The 24,581-nt window shown below is 48.9% G+C and overlaps 1 protein-coding gene across 1 annotated transcript in view; it reads left to right on the plus strand.

Moving 5' to 3' along the window:
- The window catches only part of LOC115081116 (extracellular calcium-sensing receptor-like), a 68,384-nt gene that overhangs the window by 31,248 nt on the left and 12,555 nt on the right, over positions 1-24,581 (plus strand). Inside the window, exons 4-7 of the mRNA XM_029585628.1 lie at positions 2,433-2,577; positions 3,879-4,009; positions 4,130-4,474; positions 9,505-9,628. Coding sequence (XP_029441488.1) covers positions 2,433-2,577; positions 3,879-4,009; positions 4,130-4,474; positions 9,505-9,628 — 745 coding nt within the window. The remainder of the gene's footprint in view (positions 1-2,432; positions 2,578-3,878; positions 4,010-4,129; positions 4,475-9,504; positions 9,629-24,581) is intronic.

Below are 24,581 nucleotides of genomic sequence, written 5' to 3' on the forward strand. Positions count from 1 at the left end.
GAAATCGTCGGTTCAGTGTGCTGCGGCAGCCAAAAAAGCAAACAGAATGTTGGGAATTATTAGAAAAGGAATGATGAATAAAACGGAAAATGTCATAATGCCTCTGTATCGCTCCATGGTGAGACCGCACCTTGAATACTGTGTACAATTCTGGTCGCCGCATCTCAAAAAAGATATAATTGCGATGGAGAAGGTACAGAGAAGGGCTACCAAAATGATAAGGGGAATGGAACAACTCCCCTATGAGGAAAGACTAAAGAGGTTAGGACTTTTCAGCTTGGAGAAGAGACGACTGAGGGGGGATATGATAGAGGTGTTTAAAATCATGAGAGGTCTAGAACGGGTAGATGTGAATCGGTTATTTACTCTTTCGGATAGTAGAAGGACTAGGGGACACTCCATGAAGTTAGCATGGGGCACATTTAAAACTAATCGGAGAAAGTTCTTTTTTACTCAACGCACAATTAAACTCTGGAATTTGTTGCCAGAGAATGTGGTTCGTGCAGTTAGTATAGCTGTGTTTAAAAAAGGATTGGATAAGTTCTTGGAGGAGAAGTCCATTACCTGCTATTAAGTTCACTTAGAGAATAGCCACTGCCATTAGCAATGGTTACATGGAATAGACTAGTTTTTGGGTACTTGCCAGGTTCTTATGGCCTGGATTGGCCACTGTTGGAAACAGGATGCTGGGCATGATGGACCCTTGGTCTGACCCAGTATGGCATTTTCTTATGTTCTTATGTTCTTATGTTCTTATGTTCAAAGCATTCTTCCTGTCTTTTAAATTTCCCATTCATTTTTTTCATCTCTTTCATCTCTTATGCACCATTCTTCCTAATTAAAAATAACTTACATAGCCTTGGAATTTTAGGTGAAACAATTCCATATAAATATTCAGTACGGAATTTAGGATGCATAATTGATACTAAACTTTCATCTAAGAATTATTTTCAAAAAGTTTTAAAATCAGGATACTCCAAGCTTAGATTATTGCGACATCTTAAGTTTGGAAGCCCGACCGTATCCCGTGTCCGGTCGGGCAGGATAATGTGGGCCCAGGCCCACCGCGGGAAGGAGCCGGGTCGCGGTGAGGGGGGGGGAGGGGGAGGAGAGAGCAGGTGCGCGACGGGGTCAGGTTGAGTGCAGAGGGAAAAGGGGGGGGTAGCAGGATGAGAGTGTGCTCGGGGATAATCGGGCAGCCATTGGAGGAAGAAGGGCGCGTTGCCACAGCAACGGTCGGCCCTGATTGGCTGCTGGGTCTGCAAGCGTCGGGAAAGGGACTCTACCCGGCGAGCGCGCGTGCAGGCAGGGGACTTGGGTAGGCAAGCGGAGACAGCGCGGCGGTTTAGGTTTCTTCGGAGCGGTTCCTGCGGTACCTGATATGGCGGATGGGGAGCAGGAGAGGGCGGTCATCGTTGGAGCCGAGTCGGAGGAAGCGGCATGGGTCCCCGGGGACGCTGAGGCGGCGGATGTGGAGCCGGTTGAGGAGAGGGGCGGCCTCGCGGACCTGAGGCATGGGCTGGCGGTCCTGGAGCGGGTGAGCTGGGGCTCCGGCAGGGGGGGGGGCGGGGCTGACAGGGGTGAGGAGGTCGGTCCAAGGGGTGCGCGTCTCGGGGTCACCTCGGAGGCTGTAGATTTGCCGTCGGGGTTGTGGCCGACAGCCGAGCTGCGAGGGGGGAGCAGAGGCAGGGGAGCAAGGGTGTCTCGCTCCCGTTCGCGGGGGCGTGGTAGGGGGGCTGGGAGAGCTGAGCAGGGTGTGTCTCCGACTGCAGGCCGGGGGTGACTGGTGGCCGGGATGGGACCCGGGGAGGATTGGGAGATGCTGGGGCAGCCCGGAGTGGGGGCCTGCAGGGGTCCTTTGCGTCGGCAGGGGGGGGGTGCGAGTGTGGTCTCCATGTTGAAGGGATCGGAGTCCGCGGGGGGGATGTGGGGTCGGGGGGATTGGGATGTGCTCCCAGCCTGGTCTGATGAGCCTCTGCAGCGGGGGGGGGGGGGGGGGGTCGCGAGCTGCCCCCTGCGTTGGCCAGCGGCACCAGAGCTGGAGGGATGTGCCGGGGTCGTCGGTCCCGCACGCAGAGGCCCTTGCGGGGAGGGGTGATAGGATCTGGGGTCCCAGATTCCGGGTGGGGTGGGGGCATTGGATGTGGCAGGGGGCCGCGCGGTGCCGGGCAGCCCAGGCGTCTGGAGACAGGGGATGGGGGATTGGATCATGGGGGTTGGTCAGGTGCGGTTGGTTGGGGTCAAGTGGGCAATTGGTGGCCAGATGGGCAGGGGGGCCAGGAGTGGGCGGATTGGGAGGGGGTCCGTGGAGGTCGGACCTTTTGCAGGGGCTTTAGGGGTTGACGGCGTGGGGTGGCAGGCGGTGGCAGGCGGAGTGGGGTTCTGGGACAGGTTTGGCGCCTTCTCCGTCGTCGGCTGTGGTCTCGTTGCAGGCTGCCGGGATGGCAGAGGATCGGGAGGAGCCGAGTTCGTCTCGGTTCGAGGAGTGGAGGAATGTGGCGCCGGAGGGCTGTCGGCAGGGTCGAGTGGAACAAAGACCGGAAACGAGGGCAGTGACGGTGGACCCGCCTCCGGAAGGTGAGTTCGTCATTTTTCCCAGGCCTGCTGCTGGGGAGGTTGGGGGTGCGATCGGTTCGGTTCATGGTGCGGACGGGATTGGTGGGGAAGTGGGGGGCGTACGTGGACTGGGCGAACCGCTCGGGAGGGACTCGGAGGCGGTCGGGGCTAAACTGGGGAGAGGGAAGCGGGGGAAATCCAGGAAGGGAAAAAAGCGGGCAAGAGCTACCTCCTCCAATTCGTCCTCGTCATCCTCCTCGTCGACATCGTCCTCTACCTCTTCGGCCTCGACGGTCTCAGCGCAGGGCGGCAAGGGAGGGGGGGACGCGGCACGTGGGGCTCCAGCCTTGGTGGCTCTGACGGAGTTATGGGAGGAGGTGCCGCGATCCCTGCGGAAGAGGATTCTGCGTCGCCAGTTTATAGACATTTTCCAATTGCTGGAGGGGCGGAGGGGGAGGAGAAAAGGGAAGAAGAAGCGGGGCAAGGGCGAGCGGGGCTTGGGGGGGTAGCAGAAGGTGGCGTGCAATATACATAACTGGATGCGCGTGTTTCTGCGATTGGCGAGCGTGGTGGGCCGTAGGGATCCGACGCAGTATGGGCCCTTATTGTCGTACGCGGATGCGATCCTGGCGGCGAGCAAAACGTATGAAGGTTGGTCGTGGTTAAACTATGACGAGCGTTTCCGCGATCGTATGGAGGAGAACAGATTTATGTCCTGGGGTACCCAGGACGTTGGGCTATGGCTGACGCAAATGGCTGCTAGGGTGTCGGCCGAGGCCTCGGGGTTGGGGGCATCTACGGGTGGTAGTGGGGCGCGGTCCTTTCAGAAAGAGTTTCCCGCTGGGGGTGCAGCCAAGGTCGGAGCGGGGCGTAGTGATGTCTGTTGGCGCTTCAACCGAGCCACCTGCATCTTCCCTGACTGCAAGTTTCAACACGCCTGTTCCACCTGCGGGGCGGGACACCCTGCTGTGCGATGTAGCAAGAAACCGGCAGAGGGACCTGAGGTCGTCCCTACCGTCAAGGGCCCAGGCAAGTAATTGGATGCGGTTGGCGGCCACGCCCGTAAGCATTGTGGCAATGCTTCCGTGGCTGCGGGAGTACCCGGTGGAGGGGGCGGCAGCGATGCTGACGCAGGGTTTTACGATGGGTTTTCGGATTCCGTGTACAGAGGGGGGTGCGAGGGGAGGGGGGGCTAATTGTCCTACGGTACGGCGTCTGGTCGCGGTGGGTATGGGACAAGTTGTAGGCGGAGATAGCGCTCGGTCGGATAGCGGGTCCGTTCGAGGTTTCCCCTTTTCCGAATTTGGTGCTTTCGCCGCTAGCGGTGATCCCGAAGAGGGAGTTGGGGAAATATAGGCTGATACACAATCTCTCATTCCCTGAGGGCGGGACGGTGAACGACGGGATTCCCAGGGAGTTGTGCGTGGTCCGGTATACCTCCTTCGACTCCGCGGTGTGTGTGGTTCGGCGTTGTGGACGGGGGGCCTTGATGGCTAAAGCTGATATAGAGGCGGCGTTTCGGCTGCTGCCAGTTCATCCCGAGAACTTTCATTTGTTGGGTTTTCGCTTTCAGGAGGTGTATTATTTCGATAAGTGCATGCCAATGGGCTGTTCGATAGCTTGTGCCTATTTCGAGGCGTTTATTACCTTCCTACACTGGGTAGTGGAAAGGCGCTCGGGTTCTCGGGACATCGTGCACTACCTGGACGATTTTTTGTTTGTTGGCCGGGCCGCGTCGGGAGATTGTCTGCATGGTCTAGGCTGGTTTCAAAGGGTGGCGGATGAGTTTGGTATCCCGCTTTCGGCAGAGAAGACAGAGGGGCCGAGCAATAAGCTAGTTTTTCTGGGGATTGAATTGGACTCGGAGGCCATGGAGTCGCGCTTACCACAGGACAAGGTGGAGCGGCTGCGTGGTCTGGTGCGTGAGGCGTTGTCGCGGCCCAAGTTGTCTTTAGTGGAGTTACAATCGTTGGTGGGTAGCCTCAACTTTGCTTGCCGAGTGATTCCGATGGGGAGGGTCTTCTTGCGGCGATAGTCACATGCCATGTCGGGAGTTCGAAAGCAGCATCATTGGATTCACGTGACCGCCCCGTTGCGTGCGGATTTGCGGATCTGGGATAAATTTTTAGTTGCTTTTAACGGGGCGGCATTTTGGCAATCAAGCCCCCTGTCCAATCACGTCTTGGAATTGTTTACGGATGCAGCTGGGGCGGCGGGTTTTGGGGCCTATTTCCAAGGTTCGTGGTGCGCAGATGGTTGGCCTGAGGAGTGGGTGACGGCCGGGACCACGAGAAACATCACGTTTCTGGAATTATTCCCAATCGTGGTTGCCTTGCACGTTTGGGGTGAGCCGTTACAGGGTATGCGGGTAGTGTTCTGGTGTGACAACCGGGGGGTCGAGGAGGTCATCAACAAGAGGGCAGCGCGATGCTTATTTATTTATTTATTTAAGTTTTTTTTATATACCAACATTCAAGACAGTAGTCCCATCATGCTGGTTCACAAGAAACAGGGGTGCAATAAACTTTACAATTTGAACAATGGTGCAGAGAAGCAGTTACATGTAACAGGGAATCAATAACTAGGAGTAAGAAGGAAAATGAAGATCAAATAATTATATATATATATATAATAACATTATAAGAGGTGGCTATTAATGCTATTACTAGCGAAGAGTGTTGATTGGCTATTAATGCTATTACTAGCGAAGAATGTTGATTGGAGGAGGTTAAGTAATGTTGGAGTTAGGAAAGGCCTGCGTGAACAGCCACGTCTTGAGTCTTTTCTTGAATGTTGAGATGCTGGGTTCCATTCTAAGATCCGGGGGAATGGCGTTCCATAAAGTTGGACCAGCTGTGGAGAAGGCCCGATCTCTAAGCGTGATGTGTCTGGTTGTTTTGGCTGGAGGTACTTGAAGAGATCCTTTGTAAGCATCCCTTGTCGGTCTTGTTGAGTAGTGTAATCGGAGGGGGATATGGAGATCGATTGGGGCTAATTGATGGATGTTTTTGAAAATGGTGAGAATGGTCTTGTAGATTATTCTGAAGTGGATAGGCAGCCAGTGGAGGCCCATCAGGATAGGGGTTATGTGTTCTCTTCTCCTGGTGTTAGTGAGTATACGGGCGGAGGCATTTTGGACCATTTGCAATGGTTTGGTGTGTGAAGAAGGGAGACCAAGCATGATGGAGTTACAATAGTCCAGCTTTGCGAAAATGATTGATTGTAGAATCGTTCTGAAGTCATGTGTGTGGAAGAGAGGCCGTATTCTTTTCAGCACTTGGAGCTTATAAAAGCAGTCTCTGGTGGTTTTGTTGATGTTCGCTTTCAGGTTTAGGTGATTGTCAATTAGAACTCCTAGGTCTCTCACTTGTGTAGTATTTGGTAAGGCTGGATGAGTGGGTGTGAGGGAGCTGTTTTCTGGTGTGATGAGTAGAAGTTCCGTTTTTGAAGAATTTAGTATGCTTATTGGTGTCGGAATTGTTGCAGGAACTGATCATGCAGTGTATGTTGCGGAACGTGACAATTTGGGCCCGGCACGTACCGGGTGTGGCTAATGGTGTGGCGGACTCTCTTTCTCGTTTCAAGTGGGAGTTGTTTCGAGAACTTGCTCCGGAGGCGGATCCCTGTGGAGCTCCAGTGCCGTCTTCCCTTTGGAGATTCGGTTTCCTGAGGCTTGGGACCTGCTGCGGGCTTCATTAGCCTCCTCCACGTGGTCAGGTTATGTGGGGGGTGCCAGAAGAGTGGCTATGTTTCTGTCATCTTTGGGTTGGTCAGGTGGCCCGGTATCGGACGCGTTGCTGGTGCGTTTTTTGGAATGGGCAAGGTTAGAAGGCTTTTCTCAGGCGGCGGTGGGGAGACAATTGGCAGGTTTCTCCTTTTTCATGCGGGCTCATGGGTGGGGTTTCCCCGTGGGGCGGTTCGTGGTACGGCGCGTGTTGGCCGGCTGGTCGCGGATGGTGGGGCAGCGGCCGGATAGGCGTTTACTGATTACGCACGATATCCTCGTGCAATTGTGGGATGTACTACCGGGGCTTTGCTCGTCTCCGTACGAAACTGCGCTATTTCAAGTGGCGTTTGTTTTCGCCTTCTTCGGCGCCTTTCGGGTTAGCGAATTGGTAGCTAGGTCAGCTACTAGCGAGGATTGCCTGGGGCTTTTGGCACGTCATGTGGTGGTAACGAGCAGCTCTGTGGTGATACGTATTCCCCGATCTAAAACCAATCAGCGGGGTAAGGGGCTGGCGGTCGTCCTAAAAGCAGTGCATGGGTTGCGGTCCTGCCCAATGGGTAATGCTGCTCGATATTGTCGTGAGCGGCCACAGGGGTCGGCGACATTTCTAGTGCATAGGGACCTTCGACCGCTTACGAAGTACTAATTTGAAATGCTGCTACGGCGGGCTTTGGTGGCGGTGGGCCTTGACGCGCGTTGTTTTGGGACCCACTCCTTTCGGATCGGGGCAGCAACTTTTACGGCTAATGCGGGTTTGGCGGAAGGGGTAATTCAGAGGATAGGAAGATGGCGGTCACAAGCGTTCCTGGGTTATATCCGCCCGGGGCAGGGGCGCTGTTGATCGAGATCTAATGCTTGTTTCCTTGCAGGTGCGGCGGCCGAGGGGAAGTCCGTGTGGATCATTGGCCACTCCTATACGTTTTGGGCTCACAGGCATGCCTGCGGACGACCTTACGGGCCTCACTTGGATTTGTCAAGCCGGGGGGTGCGGGTGCATTGGTTGGGGCGCAGAGGCATGATGTGGGATGAGCTGATACCGTGTGTATGGAGGAAGCGCGAGTGGCTTGGTTCGCCGCGTGCCCTCGGGGTACATCTGGGGGGAAACGACTGGGGCAAGATGTCCGGGAAGCAATTTATTAGCATCGTCCGTAAGGACTTGATGACTATATCTATATTGTTGCCTACCACCATTTTGTGCTGGTCGGACATCATCGTCAGGCCTGCTGAATGGGAACACATTATGTGGCGTAGGAGTCGGTCCAAGGCCAATCAACAAATTGGGTCCTGGCTTGCCCGGTTAGTGGGGTGCCATATTCGTTACGAGTGCTCCTGGGGTAAAGTCACGGGGTTGTTTGGGAAGGACGGGATCCACCTTTCATTCCTTGGGATGGATCTTTTCCTTAATTCCATTCAGGAGCTTCTGGAGGAATTGTTTCCTCGTTAACTGAGGCCGCATCTTTGGGGGGGTCACTGGGCATTGCATGCCCGTGTCTTTGGCGGATGGCCCGAGCCATAATAGTTATAGGAATTGTTATCTTAAAAGGAGTTTCAGCTGGACGTGGATGGCGGTTGACAACTGGGGGCTGTTGTCGGCGATGGGGGGGGGGGGGCTCATTGCTGGAAAGCGGCGGGAGACTCCTGGCCAGACTCCTTGCAGGTTGGCGGCGGGAGTCCACCTGGGTTGGCACCTTGCAGGCAGGTGGCGTGAGTCTGAACCCGGTGTGGAAGGCTGGCATATCGTGCCGGATGGCTGGCATTGACTATCCTGCCGGGGAGCGGCGGATGGTGGGGGTATGGAAGCTGAAACTGTATTTGTTAATGGTTTATTTCCTGGGCTCGGGCCCTCATGTTAATAAAGTTGCGGCCTTATTTACCCAAGTCGATGTTTACTGTATTTATTTGTATGTGAAAAGGGGCGGTGGTGAGCGAGTGAGGTCCTGGATGCCCATATTATGTTCTTGTAGGCATGATTTTCGCACAGTGTTCAAGCATTTGCACTAACAATAGTATATAACTGCAATTCTTTGTTGTGAGACAGCCAGCAGCTTCTCTGAGGGCACTTCAGGTCCTACAAAATTCCGCAACATGTCTAGTATTTATTTATTTATTTATTTATTTATTTATTTATGCGAACGCTTCTATTCCACTCTCTCCAATAGTAAATTGCCGACAGTGGGAGCATATTTCTCCACACCTCCAAGACCTGCATTGGTTGCCAATGAAATATCGTATCAATTTCAAGATGTGATTTTAGTTTTTAAAGCATTGAAATTTGACGGACCATCTTAGGGGGTCATTTCTTAGAGGCTTATTGCACGCTATACAGCCGTATCTCATGCGATAAGCCTCTATTGCATACAAAAAGGGCCTTTTCGCATGTGATAGAATGCAAATTAGAGGAAGGGGAGGAGTTGGGGCGGGGAGGGGGCGAAGTTGGTGGTGTCTTTGCTGCCGGCGATAATGTTACTAACATTATCATTGGCAGTAGCGCCGAATAGCCCCTTTCACGGTGGTGCTATTTGGTGCGAAAGCTGGCAGCCAGCGAACAGCCGTGGTGCTAAGGCTGTGGGCTTTCGCAGGCCCGCCCCCCCCCCCCCCCTTCACCCTCCTGCCCCCTGTTTTTGCAGAATGATGAATCCTGACCTTATTTAACAAATCTTTTGAAATGCTACATTCCTGCTCGTTCTTTGCAGTCCAGTGTTAGGAAGCTGCTGGTAATCCCTCCAGCAAAGGAAGTAAAATTAAATATGTCAAGATCTAGAAGTTTGTCTGTGATGGGGCCTAAGCTATGGAACTCCTTGCCAGAGAAATTGCGTATAATTGACAAATTTTGTCTTTTTAGAAAATATTTAAAAGCTCATTTATTTAAGCAAATTTTTAACCTGGAATAAGTGTGTTCTCATTGATGGCTAGCATGGTAAAAGGTTTGTTGTAGATTTTTATGTATTTGAATTATATATTTATTTATTTATATATTTGTTTGTTTAGGTGTTTTATATACCGTCATCCAAGATAAGATCACAGCGGTTCTTATCTGCTGTATTTTAAGATTGTTTGAATTTAAGATGTTGCAACCCACCTAGTACAATTGTTTTGCAATAGACAGGATATATATAGTAATAAATAAATAAATAAAACATTTTTTGTCTGAAAAAGAGTCCCTTGGTTCATTATTAATAGATAAATGTGCTCTGTTCCCCTTCACACTTCTCTCCATTAAGGCTCCTGTCTCTACCTGCAGTGAGAGCTGTGGTCCTGGGTTCCGGAAGGCCATTCTGGATGGGCAACCTGCCTGCTGCTTTGACTGCGTCCCCTGCTCTGAAGATGAGTTTAGTAACCAAACCGGTGAGTGCTATGAATTCCACCCTGTAATGAGCACTTCTTGTAGGATGGAGGGTTGGTATTAGAGAGTAGGGTGGTTCCATCTAGATCAGGTCAATAGGCAAAAACTTTACTGGAATTTTCAATTCTTAGCAGGTGCTAATAGACAGACATCTTCCAACTTATATATTGCAAACTTAAAAATTACATTTCCCAACAAGAATTATATTGTATTGTATGTATTTATGATATGATCTCAGAGGAGACCTATGAGGTCCTGGAAGCTAACAATCTATATCTATAATATGCATGGTGAAGTCTGTCTGTTGGAGGAGGAGGGGTCTGCACAGTGTGCATGGATACAATGGAAGCCACCATGGAGCGCTGTTCATCATCTGTCACGCATACTATGCAAAGCTGCACATCCCTGGAAAACACAGAGGCAACAACTGGTAGAGTAAAGGGGCCTGGAAGGCTATGAGGTGAATTTTAAGACCCACGTACATGTGCACATGTTTTCCAGCTCGCGCACATGGACACATCGATTTTATAACATACATGCGCATATGCGTGTATATGTGAACCTGTTATAAAATCAGCTATATGCGCATACATGTGCACATGACTTTATATTGACGTGCGCATGTGTGTGCAAATGCTGCCTCGATCACGTAAGTGGGGGCATTTTTTTGTATATGAAATTTTTATTGATCACCTTAAACAGACAACATACCATAATAGCATAATGAGACCAATACCATTTTCAAACAAACAGTCTCCTAGACCCCCTTCCCCTCCCCTCCCCTCCCCACCCCTTCTCTATAGCCACTCCAATACAGAATAATCTAAACATATCTCGTAGTACAAATCACCAAAGAGAAAAAACATGAACTAGAACAGTCAGTAATATCAAGTCCACCGGAGAGTAAATAAGGCGAACAGTCCCTGGAAAGTACGAGGTCCAGGCAATCAAAGCCAACCGGGCTCCAGTCCCCCGACACTCTAGATAGATTGGTTTTGAATCCATTTTAGAAAAGGTTCCCAGATGCGCTGAAATTTAGCGACCTTGTCCCTGCGCAACGCAGTAAGGTGCTCCATACGATGACATATATGTAGTCTATGTAACACCACTGAGAGAGAAGGTAAAACAGGCTGTTTCCAGGCCTTGGCAATTTCGCAACGGGCTGCAATAAACACCTGAGAATAAAGACTTGCCGAAATTTGTCCATATCCTCGCAAGGCAAATTCAGCAAGACCTGGAGAGGTCCCATGGGGATGTCCATGCCCAGCACAGCCCGCAACCATTTACCGACTGTATTCCAGAAGACAGTTACAATGGGACAGGTCCACCAAATATGGAGATAGGAGCCCACCTGGCCACACCGTCTCCAACACTTATCAGAACGCTGTGGAAACATAACGTGTAACCGAGCTGGGGTCAAGTGCCATCTATACAATAGTTTATAACAATGTTCCTGTATGGCTGCAGAGATGGAACTTTTGGCTGTAGTATGAAAAACAACCTCCCAGTCATCATCTGAAACACTAACTCCCAACTCAGTCTCCCATGCTTTAAGGTGAGGGAAAGCAAAGGGGGACAATGCATTTAACAACCCATACAATTTAGAAATTACACCTCTTAGCTTATCAGCATTATCACAAAAGGTCTCAAACAGGGATTTAGTGATACGTAACATCTGTGCAGCCCGAATCCCCTGTAGGAAGTGCCAAACCTGAGCCACTCCCAGAAAATCTCCCATTCCCCCTTGAAATTTGTGCAGAAACTCCTGTGCAGATAAAACCTCCCCACCTGTCCATAAATGACTGATAGTGACCACTCCCTGCTGTTGCCAGCTATGAAAAACTGGGGACCGGAAGCCCATCTGAAAATCAGTGTTATGGAACAAATGAGTCAACTGAAAATACCTATAGGGTCCGACAAGCTGGTTACGCCACTGAGCCCACACAGCAAGAGTGGTCCGTAACGCCCCAGGTAAGTAAACAAGAGGCCTGTATGTGTGTTTGGGCTGCCAAAACAGAGCTTGAATAGGCATGACAGCTATCATGGCTTGTTCTACTCGGACCCACTGCTTAACATCACGTTGTTGATAGGTGGCAATAATAGCTCGTAGTTGAGCTGCCCCATGATACCATGTCAAATTAGGGACTCCCCTCCCCCCACTTCTACGGGGGAGATAAAGGACAGCACGCGACACCCGGGGCGGTCTCCTCCTCCAAATATATCCGAAGAGCTTCCTTTGCCAAGTCGCTAGAACCGTTTTAGGCACTAATATGGGGAGAGTAGAAAACAGATATAGTAACCGGGGAAGCACATTCATTTTCAGAATTGCAATACGTCCCATCCAAGAGAAGGCTTCCCTGCCCCAACGATGTAGATCCCCTTCAATTTTCTGCCAAAGTTTGGTGTAATTAAGGCGAAATAAATCAGAGGTACGTGCTCCAATATGAACCCCCAAATATTTAATAAAATGGGTTGCCCATCGGAAGGGGAACACCGCCTTTATACGCTCAACTTCCAAGGGTGGCAGAGTAAGGTTCAAGAGCTCAGATTTATCGTGGTTGACCCTGAAACCCGCTACTCTCTGAAAAGCTTCCAGTTCACCCCTCACAGCCGTGAGAGAATCAAAGGGATTCGTCAGCGTAAAGAGGACATCGTCCGCAAAAAGCGACATTTTACAGTGAATGCCCTGTAACTCAACTCCCACCACCTGGGAGGAAGCTCGGACCTTCGAGGCCAGCGGCTCCAAAAAAAGGGCAAAAAGCATCGGAGACAGAGGGCATCCCTGCCGAGTACCCCTCTGAATAGGGAAACAAGGGCCATAACCACCATTCACCTTTACCCTAGCCTGTGGGGAGTCGTAGAGGGCCTGTACCCAGCACTGAAAATATGGACCAAAGCCCATTTTTTGCAGGACTTTAAATAAGAAGGGCCAGTGAACCAGATCAAAGGCTTTTTCAGCATCAATGGCCAGGAGGACTGCTGGTATTTGTTTAACCTGTACCCAGTCAATCAGATCAATTACTTTGCGAATATTGTCACTGGCCATTCGATCTGGAATAAAGCCAACCTGGTCATTGTAAATTAAATTGGGTAATATAATCTTCAAGCGTTCCGCTAAGACCCGGGCTAGTATCTTAAGATCAAGGTTGATCAGAGAGATCGGACGGTAAGAGCTGCAGAGGTCAGGGTCCCTCCCCGGCTTTGCGATGACCGTTAGGGATGTGAATCGTGTCCTCGATCGTCTTAACGATCGATTTCGGCTGGGAGGGGGAGGGAATCGTATTGTTGCCGTTTGGGGGGGTAAAATATCGTGAAAAATCGTGAAAAATCGTTAAAAAATCGAAAAATCGAAAAACCGGCACATTAAAACCCCCTAAAACCCACCCCCGACCCTTTAAATTAAATCCCCCACCCCCAAATAACTTAAATAACCTGCGGGTCCAGCGGCGGTCCGGAACGGCAGCGGTCCGGAACGGGCTCCTGCTCCTGCATCTTGTCGTCTTCGGCTGGCGCCATTTTCCAAAATGGCGCCGAAAAATGGCGGCGGCCATAGACGAAAAAGATTGGACGGCAGGAGGTCCTTCCGGACCCCCGCTGGACTTTTGGCAAGTCTCGTGGGGGTCAGGAGGCCCCCCACAAGCTGGCCAAAAGTTCCTGGAGGTCCAGCGGGGGTCAGGGAGCGATTTCCCGCCGCGAATCGTTTTCGTACGGAAAATGGCGCCGGCAGGAGATCGACTGCAGGAGGTCGTTCAGCGAGGCGCCGGAACCCTCGCTGAACGACCTCCTGCAGTCGATCTCCTGCCGGTGCCATTTTCCGTACGAAAACGATTCGCGGCGGGAAATCGCTCCCTGACCCCCGCTGGACCTCCAGGAACTTTTGGCCAGCTTGTGGGGGGCCTCCTGACCCCCACGAGACTTGCCAAAAGTCCAGCGGGGGTCCGGAAGGACCTCCTGCCGTCCAATCTTTTTCGTCTATGGCCGCCGCCATTTTTCGGCGCCATTTTGGAAAATGGCGCCGGCCGAAGACGACAAGATGCAGGAGCAGGAGCCCGTTCCGGACCGCTGCCGTTCCGGACCGCCGCTGGACCCGCAGGTTATTTAAGTTATTTGGGGGGGGTTCGGGAGGGTGGGGGATTTAATTTAAAGGGTCGGGGGTGGGTTTTAGGGGTTTTAGTGTGCCGGCTCACGATTCTAACGATTTATAACGATAAATCGTTAGAATCTGTATTGTATTGTGTTCCATAACGGTTTAAGACGATATTAAAATTATCGGACGATAATTTTAATCGTCCTAAAACGATTCACATCCCTAATGACCGTGATGCCCGCTACATTAGAATGGGGAGCTAGCCGCGCTTCGCCCTGCAAAGAGTTAAACATGTCAGTGAGGGGCTTGGCCAAGGTGTGCGTCAATTTTTTATAGTAACTCCCTGAGAGGCCGTCAAGGCCTGGAGCCTTGCCCACCTTCAACAATTTAATAGCATATTGGACCTCAGCAGCAGTAATAGGTCCCTCTAGCCTCTCTTGCTGTTCGGGGGTCAGAGTCGGTAAAGCAACCGGAGTCAAATAACAGTCAATATCCTTGTCAGTTATAGCAGGATCTTTAGCATAAAGAGCCGCATAGAACTCCGTGAAGCAGTGACGAATATCGTCAGAAGTCGTGACCATCTCACCCATGGGGTCTTTAAGTTTAGCTATATTGTTTTGGGCAAGGACCACCTTTAGACGTCGGGCCAACATGCGGCCTGCTTTATCCCCTTCCTCGTAAAACTGCTGTTTGGTAATATTTAAAGCCAAATTAGTCGTGGCAAGATCTAGCGACTGAAGTTCCGACCGGGCTTTTTCTAGCTGATTATAGATTTTTTGGCTTTGCCTGACTTGATGTTGCCTAGATAATTGGGCAATAAGGTCGTGCAAGAGTGCTCTACGTTCCCCCTTCACCTTTTTACAATATGTCGCCTGCGAAATAAGCAGACCGCGAGCCACCGCCTTAGAACATTCCCACAGCAATGGCGGCGCACACTCTGGGTTGTCATTACGCTGAAAATAAGCTAGCAGCTCTTGTCCCAATTTCGTCACAAAGATCTTATCTGCCAATAAAGTTTCATTTAACCTCCAAAATCTTTGTCCTGAAAGGGCCTTGGATAATGTAATTACCATAGTTACTGGGCCATGATCCGTCCAAGTGATGGGATCAATGTCCCCCCCAACCACTCGATTTTGTATCCTAGAGTCCACCAGAAAAAAATCAATCCGCGAATAGGATTGATGTGAGTGCGAGTAGAACGTATAAGCTCTTGTAATTGGAAACCTCTGGCGCCAGATATCTTTAAGATCCCACCGGGCCATTAAAGAGAGTAATGAGGACCTCGCTCCCCGGTAGATAAGTGAAGACTGCCCGGAGTTGTCCAAGGTGGGAGTCAGCGTGACATTAAAGTCCCCCCCTAATATCAATGGTCCTTCCGCATGCATAAGCAAGATATTGTCCAGTTTGCGGAAGAAGGTGCTCTGTCCCGTATTAGGGGCATATACAGTGACCATAGTGAACACCTCGTCCCCGATGCGGAGTTTCACTATCACATATCTACCGTGAGGATCGGGCACAAATGCAAGAACCTCATGCGTGAGATCCCGGGCTAATAAGATTCCCACACCCGCAAATTTAGAATCTTTAGTACTTGCCGCTAGGTACCTATGTGGGAATTGCCGAAAGCGCAGTAAGTGTTCATATCGCTTATGGAGATGGGTCTCCTGTATAAACCCAACCGTAGCTTTATGGGTCTCCAACTCCCTCTCCAACAGGGCCCGTTTATGGTGATGATTAAGACCCTTGACATTAATGGAGACAAACCTCAACATCCCCGCCATAATCTATAGAGTAAGATGACCCCTGGCGAACTATGTACTCCCACAATTTTAAGCCATGGACTGTTCATATAAACAAGATATTGTAACCAACCAGTTAGAGAAGAAACACCCCCCCAATCCCCCCCTCCCCTCCCACCTCCCCCCCACCATCCATCACAAGAGATGGTGAGAACCATGAACAGGAGGGCCTCCAAACCGGGCGGGAACAACCGCCATCAATACCCTCCCCCCCAGATTACATACATTTCAAGAAGATATCATAAACTAAGAACATGGCAATACAAACACACATGACTCGCAGAAGATCTCTGAATCCTTAAAGCATAAATAGATATACAGAGATACATCTGAAACAGGTGACCATCAATGGTACCTAAACTGTAAATGAATCCAGGACGGAAACTGGAAGCATTAGCAAGTCAACCTTGATCCGATAGGGCTGCTCTCGATTCTTCTGAGTGCCTACGAAGGCGTTTACCACCTTTGCCCACCCTGTGCCACCTAGGTTGGTCAACCAATTTACGGGAGGCAGTCTTGGGCTGATTAGTGGCAATGGGGAGGCGAAAGCCTGCTTTCTCCAAGACCGCCACTGCGGCATGCAGGGTTTTAATCCTGTGCGTTGACCCTTTCACATCAAATTGTAGCCCGAACGGGAAAGTCCATTTATATCTGATATTTTCCTGGCGCAGAAAAGCGGTAACTTCCCGGAGCTCGAACCGCCGCCGTAGCGTGATGGAGGCTAGGTCCTGGAAAATGGAGATAGGGTGTCCTTCCCACATCCAGTTGTTCTGTTTCCTGGCCGCCTCCATGATCGCCGTTTTCTGGGCAAAACTGTGGAAGCACAACACCAAGTCCCTGGGTTTGGCATCAGACCTGGGTCCAAGTGCCCTGTGTGCCCTTTCCAATTTGATAGCCGGCTGAGACGAGGGGTCTGGATTAGGTATATTGCCCTCATTAAGAAGAAACTTGCATATAAGCCCAGCGACCTCACCGGCGTTAGCGTAGGCTGCCATTTCAGGGACACCCCGGATCCTTAGATTGCAGCGGCGAGAGCGATTTTCAAGATCCTCTAGTTTATCTTGAAGGGAGGACAGCTCATTGCTCATGGCACCCTGTTGCTCATTTAAAGTATTTATAGCTGCCGCATGTCCCTCGGTCCGGACGTCAACCTCATCTACACGCTGTCCCAGCGCTGCGAAATCCTCCCGGAGGTCAGAGATAGAGGCTAGAAGGTCTTGTTTATGAGTCTTGAGATCCGCCCGAAATTCTATAAACCAGCCCCGAATCTCATCTCGCAGCTGAGTTATACTCGCCGGGACCTCGATTTCTGTGACTGCTGCGCTTCCCGGGGGTACATCAGAATCTACTGCGGCACTCTCCAGCGCGGCCTGCTCCGGCCTAGCCTCGTGGACCTCCGACATTTCAGGCGGTAGTTTAGAAAAGGAAAACTGCTTCAAGTCAGTGGTTTTCCGCTTTCCTGCCATCATAGAGAGTACCCGCTCTAGTTAGGCTATATATCCTGCAATTTTCTGCGAGTAAAAAGTCCCTTTAGCAGCACTTTTATAATCTGGGAGGGAGAGCTCAAATTTAAGTGGCCATCACCGTCTCCGGCAGAACAGCGCCCCAAGTGGGGGCATTTTAATACATTCATGCACTGACGCAAATACCTGCCTCCCCAGTTCTTTCCCAGTTTACCCCAGAAACCCCCTAGCGAACTTCCTCACTTTTACCCTATTAGCCCCTACCCTTAAAACCCCACTAAGTTTTTGTTATTTTCTTACTTATACGCCATTCCTAGCAGAAGTAAAGTTACGCAGTAGGGGACCCCGGCACGTGCTTGAGCACATAAATACTTACACACAGACTTCATATTAAAGACTCGGCCTGCCCATGCTCCACCCCTTTCTTGATCTTTTTCATTTGTGTGCATACCAGGAGATACACGCATACTTGCGCGGTTTTTTAAATCTGTGCGTTGCACGCCAGACCAAGTCACACACATAACTCCCGGCTTTGGCACGTGTAGCATTTTTAAAATCCGCTAGCAAATGAAAGAGGATGAATGCAGACTCACAAGTGTGCGGGGGAGGATATGGACAAGAGTGCTAGGTTCAAGTGTAATTATTTCCCACCGAAGTTTCAATAGGTGTCAGCTAACTTATCTGGCTAACGTAGCCTACCACCCAGCTGAATATATCTGGCTAGCTTTAGGACACCTCTATGGAGGGACAAGTGTTAGCTGGATAACTTATCTGGCTAACTACCTCTCCCCGTGACGCCCATTCTCTTCCCTCCACTTAGGAGAATAAATAAATAAATAAATATTTATTTATTTATTTATTTATTTATTTATTTTGATTCTTTTGATATACCGATACTCAAGACTAGGGTCTTATCGTACCGGTTTACAGCGAAACAAGGGGTAACCAATTAACTAGAAAGATAAAGTTACAATGAACAGGGATTTACAGAGTGGGAGAGTTGAGAGCAAAAGGAATAAGTTTAACATAACAGAGATTAACATAACAAAGTTCTAACAAAAGGAATGGCTTAATCTTTAAAATTAAAAGTGAATCTGAAAAGCCCGATGCGTGCTGAAATTATCTTCAAAGCTCCGAAATGCACACAGAACTTGGGCTGCGCGCACATCTCACAGAGATTCAAAAAAGGGGTGGGCGTGGTCTGGGTGGGGCGTGTGTGCTCCGGGGCAGATCCAAAAGATGTGCATGTCAATACTTACACGCCTGCTTGCACACCCAGGTCCCATGCTGTGTAATTTTACTTCTGCTACGGAAGAGGTTTAACTTACAAATAACAAAAATAGCCATTTCTCATGGGTTTAAAGGGACTGAGGAAACTGGGGGGAGGGCAGGCTATTAAACCAGGGGGGTTTGGAGGACTTAGCTTTTAACTGGGTGAACTGGCAATGGTGCGGATGAGCGCCCATTATGAAATACCCTCACTTACATGGTAGAAATGGGATTTACGCACCTAAGCGTGCACCCACTTACAACTGAGCAGAGATGTGTGTGCGACCTGTGTATTTTATAGCATGCGCGTATATGCACCTGCAAGTTATACAATTGCCGCACCCCTGGGCTCCGCTTTGTAACCGTCTGAAAGGTGAATTTTAAAAGCCTGGCACACACATTAATTAGAGGATGAACTAATAAGTCAGGCTTGTTCATCGAGTGGATTTGAAAAGCCACCTGAATCCGTGTGAATCTCCAGGAATGCGCGCATCAAAGTTTTCCAAAAAGGGCAGCACGTGGGCATGGTCTGGGTAGGGAATGGGTGTTTTGGAGCATGGATCAGAGATCTTCACATAAATACTTACGTGGCTGGGCACACGCCCAGATCCCCTGCCCTGTAAGTTTACTTCTGCTATGGAGGAGGGGTAAATTATAATATAAAGAATAATAGGCAGATCTGCGGGGTTTTAATGGTCGGGGTTAACTGGGGAGAGTGAAGACTATTAAACTTGGAAGACTTACCCTTTAATTGGGTGAACTGGGGATAAACTGGTTTAACTGGCAATGGTGTCAGCGCATGCCATGTTAAAATCCCCTGATGTATACAGTAGTGGTTAAGGCATTTAGTGTAGCTGGGTTTAAAATGGTTTAGATAAGTTCCTGGAAGAGAATCCCATAAACTGCTATTAATCAATAGGGATTAGCCACTCTTTGTTACCAGCATTAGTAGCTTGTGATCTTTTTAATGTTTGGGAACTAGCCAGGAAATTGTGACTTGGATTGGCCACTTTTGGAAACAGGATACTGTCTTGATGGACACTTGGTCTGACCAAGTATGGCGTATCTTATGTTCTTATGTAACTGGGATTTGCACACACATGCGTGTGCCCCCCCCCCCCCACACACACACACGCACACACTTAAAATTTGGTGCACATGTGCATATGGCAAGACTATTTTATATCATGTGCATATGTTATAAAATGAGGATTAGACGCCACGGTCTTTTTCAAAACTTTATTGAAGTGGAAACTTATATATTCTTAATGCCCAATATATACGTCTCCACTTCAATAAAGTTTTGAAAAAGACCGTGGCGTCTAATTCTTGTTTTCTTCCTGACGGCTTTCTTAGACCACCTACCTTTGTGCTTTTTGGGACCTATGTTATAAAATGGCCATATCCCTGGGTGAAAGTTGACGCTCACACGCATATGTGCACTCACACGCTGGTTTGAAAGTTACCATCCATGTATTTTGTTAAGCTTACTCTATGCTTATGGCCAGGGACACAAGAACACTGAAACTCAGTAAAAGTATAATGGATATTTATTAGTCAATATGAGTGTTCTCGGGAGATGCTTTCGAACTGTCTAGCATCTCGCCGTATACAGAAAATGATCCTTGTTTTATAGATTACATTCAAATACAGGGTAGAAGGTTCCAGAGGCTTGCATGACTGCCCAAAGGATCATTTACATAAGTTGTGATGTCAACTGCATGATTAAATCATCGCTAACTATCCTGATTGGCTTCCCAGGATGTGTAGCCCATTTCCCATGACTTTCTTTGTTCTGGTAAACTCTTGCTGGTCAAGACAATCAACACGTCTGTAACTGTGTGGATTACAAACTCCTGAGAATAGTGCCTGAAGCTCCCCTGTGGTTTCTTCTTTGTGACTCTATGAATAGACATCACTTGTCTGGTGCCAGCTTGCCTCCACAGATATCCAGGGACATTCTGTAAGTCACTCAGAGTCCATTCAGCCCAGGCAGGCCAAAGACACGCAGAGGGTTCTGGGGATTTTTCCATTTTGGTCTTCTGTGTTCAGGCATACTTCTCATTTCCCTGTTGTGCCACTTACAAATGGCAAAGTGGCACACCCAAGTACCAGAGGTGAAGACAGAACTGTATGAAGTCATTATGGCAAATGGGCTAAATGTGTAAGCTAAGCTAACCTTGTGTGTTATCCCTCTAGATCCCCCCCTAAAAGTAAATGAGACTCATAGGCAGACATGCACTGTCTAATTGACAAATAATAACAGCATAACTAAGTTTCACTAGGTAGTCATTAGCTCTAATAAAGGTACCTGCGTTATAAAAAGGACCTAATTTATAAAAGCAAGACCACATATGTTATTGTAAACAACTACCCAGGATAATATTCATTACAATGGCAAGCAGGGATATAATCAATGCACGTTACCAGAAAAGTGAAGGACAGCATAAGGACTCATACTGTGTTGTGCATACATCCTGTGGGACAAGTTATAAAAGTGTTGCAAAAATAAGACATGTTCTGGTCATAGACAGAAATGGGCTTAGGTGAACAGAAGTGTCACGCTACCAGAGCACATCTGTGAGCGCTTGTGACTAAACTCTAGGTAAAGAATTTATACAGCTAAGTGGTGTTCACTGACAGTAGCTGAATATTTAAAACAAACTACTTAGCCATATACATTGGAACTTATCTGGCTAAGAGGCACTGAATATAGGCCTGAATATTGTAAAGAACTGTGTATGAGTGCACCCTTCTTGCCATGATGCAGCCTCGTAGGTAGAATCCTGAGACGCTCGCCAGCAGCGGGTGAGCAAATATTGGCACAGGCCAGACTATGACTGAGTCCTAAAATCTATACAAAGACCAGGCTGCAGCTGAAACAAGGCAAGGACAAGACTGATGGCTTGAGGCAAGGCTTTTGGCTTGAGCCAAGGCTTACGGCTTCAGGCAAGTCTGATGGCTTGAAACAAGGGTGAGGCTGAAGTGGAGATGAAGACTGCAGCAGAGCCACAGGCAAAGACTGAAACAAAGCTGAAGGCTGAGAAGATGGAACCAGGCTGGAGCTGAAGGCAGGAACCAATCAGAAGAACTTGAGCAAGACAGAAGACTAGAACCAGAAGGAGAGGGAACCAGGAGACCTTTTTGCCGAGGCAACGAAGCCAAGTCCAAGCAGGCTAAGTAGTTTTGAGTGTGTGTGACATCATCATCAGGGTAGATACCCAACTCTCTCAACAACATGTGCAAAATCATGCACACCGATGCACATATACTCCCTAAGCAGCTCTTTGCCGGGTCCTAGTAGCACACATGTCAGAGCATCCAATGGTGGCTCTCTGCTGCATGGTGAACATCTGCCACCGAGGAATTTGGGAAGGTGACTCCCTCCTCAAGTCCCCTTCTCAAACCTCTTCTCTTTGACTTCTCAGGAGATGAAGGTATTATTTTACCAATTGGGGGCTTGGGGTCCAGACCCAGGATCCAGAGATTCTTTGGTTTCCAGACTGGACTGAAAAACCATTCAAAGCTGAAGACTTAACTGAAAAAAAGATTGAAAGCTTGGACAAATACTGAGACTGGTCCTGATCGACAGACAAATGTTTTTTGGCAGGAGGACAACACAGTTCAGAATTCACGTGGGAATATGATGTACATTGATGTAGCAAAACCTGCAGTTCAGACGAGGTGGTTTGAAGTGAAGAGGCCAGAGACAAAGATGAAATGATACAATGTTCTCGGCAGGATGTGCCCCATTGGTTAATCTGTAAGAAATTCTAGTCTATAGATGGTTGATGAAGACTCAGCCAGGGTAGTCCAAGTACAAGAGGGCTAGGTGCTTTAGATAGTACATAAAACTTAATGTTTTCTTGGAGATACCCAATCTGAATCATGATGGGCGAGGAAGCTGTCGTCACACAACTAGGTAATGGTTCTCCATTGATGGACAAAATGAGAAGATGGTGGTTAAGCTGTAGTAGGGCAACCACATTGATGTAGCAATGATTCTCCAGAATCTACTAAAGCTTTAGTCTGAACTAAATGTTTTCCATAGGTAAGACACACCAGAATCATTAGTAGTGGAGAAGAAGCAGGATGGTGCAAGGCTGCCTTCCCGATGAGACTTCTCTTTATAGAGTTTTCTAGTCTCAGGGGGCACTGATGGACAAAATGATCTTGTGCGGCACAGTAGAGACAAATATTTTGCGATCTTCACTTTTGTTTCTCATCAAGTGAAAGTTGGGTATTACATGGGTTCTTCGAAAGTAGCCATTTTCTGTGGTTCCAGGATGGATTGTGAAAGATTCAAAGGTCTGGGAACCACGAGCGATGTCCCTGAGAATTCGTATTTTCACGAGTCTGTTCCTGGAATCTCAGAAAGAAGAGATAAACAAAAGATGAGTATATTAACATACAAAATAATATCCACCAGAAAAAAAAACAAGTGACTTAAAAAATTAAAGAAAATAATTATACATCTTGAAAGTAATAGTCTACTGATCTTGGGTACCCAATAAGAAACTCTATTGTAGCACACTGCAGCTACATTTTCATATTTGTAATACAAACAGAGTGCCACCAAAATTGTATATTAAGATGAGCTGATGATTTCCAACATAATAAAACTTGTTGGATGGCAATAGAAATAAAGAAGTTAAACAATTTAGCCTGTGGAGAGGGAAATGGAGGATCCAGGGCTAAGGATTTAGCAACAATTGTTATGACCTAGAGATATGTGAACCCTTGGACCGAGGGGGAGTTGGTACTACATGAGGAGACAACTCCTCGGATTCCCCGGTTGGATGGCGAGATGGAGTCGAAGTGGGCACTAGCCGGTTCTTCACCGCTGGAAGCCCGCGGTCCCCCTGGGAGGAGCCCATAGGGACCCTGGCTGCTTGGGCTTAGGTGGGCTCTTGAAGGTGGAAGATCTGTCAAATGAGTCTGAGATTGAGTACCAGAGAGTCGCCGTTCACCAGTCTGAAGTCACATGCCAAAGAATCACCACTTGTCAGTCTGAAGCCACATGCCAAGAATCACCACTTGCCAGTCCGAAGTTGATGCCGAAGAATCAATCAAGAGGAAGCAGGAACCCAAGGCATCAGGTGATTTACCAAAGTGAGCAGACTCGTTGCCAAGTCAAAGGATAAGAAGAGGAAGCCTCCTTAAATATCTCCCTAACCCTGACTTATCTGCTGCAGCTGAGCCTGGTTAAGGTGACGAGGTCCCTTTAAATGAGAGCAGGAGGCGCGGCCTAGTGCCTAAGGACAGGGCAGCTGGAGGACGTCCCTGGAATCGTGTAGTGCAGCCCGATGCCACGAAGAGACGCCCGGGGGACGCCCCCCCCGCCAGAGACACCATCGGAGCGCGGCCCAGTGTCGGCGGCCAGTACCGTGGAGAAGGCCAGAGACCTGCCTCAGGGGGTTCCCTTCACCCGCACGCTGATGCCAACGGCAGCCCGGAAGCAGGTAGGAGAGGTAGGTGGGCTAGCCGCAGCCGGCCGCGGATAGGAGATATAACAATAATAAATTTATAAGATAAGGACATTTGTAAACTAAGCATCTGAGATATCTTGTCCCACACCTCACTCCAAAAGGAATAAATATGAGAACAATGAAACAACATATGAGAAAGAGTTGCTTTAGGCTCGCCACACAACCAGCATGAGTGCGACGAAGATAACTTCGCTCTGTATAAAGACCATGGAGTCCAAGTGGTGTGGTGCGCTAAAAAAAAGGGATTGTGTTAGTTGAGAGGAAAGAGAAGGCCGGATAACAACCGACCAAAACCTGGGCCATGAAAATCTGTGTGTAGAGAGAGGTCTTGTGACCATGTTCACTCCAAGACAAGGCACCTTTTAAACTAAGTTTAAGATATTTATAAATGGCAGAAGCCATATGCCTGTAAGAAAGGAAAAGTTGGGCAAGAGAAAGCAATTGTGGAGGGCTAGTGAGGAGGTCCAAGTGTAACATATGAACACAATGCTGAAACTGCAGACAGCAATAGAACTGGGAAGCATGTAAACCATACATAGACATCAGTTGGGAGAATGAGTGCCAACTGGACCCAGATACTAGTTGGTTTAGAGACCAGATACCAACTTGAATCCAAGAAATCCAATTAGTAGTTTGTTTACTAATCAAAAAATGAGAGTTATGCCAAATCCGAGTCAAAGAGGAAGTGCCCCATTGTGTACTTAAGTGCTCCAAAGAGGATTCTAGATAGTGAAACACAGAGCAAGAAGCATAAATGGTGGGGTAACTTCAGAAATGGAAAAATGACCAAAAGCCCAGGAGTCCAAAAAGAGGGAGAGGATGTACAAAATCTACTTCAATATCATGCC

This window comes from Rhinatrema bivittatum, chromosome 19, assembly GCF_901001135.1.
Source record: "Rhinatrema bivittatum chromosome 19, aRhiBiv1.1, whole genome shotgun sequence".
Lineage (NCBI taxonomy): Eukaryota > Metazoa > Chordata > Amphibia > Gymnophiona > Rhinatrematidae > Rhinatrema > Rhinatrema bivittatum.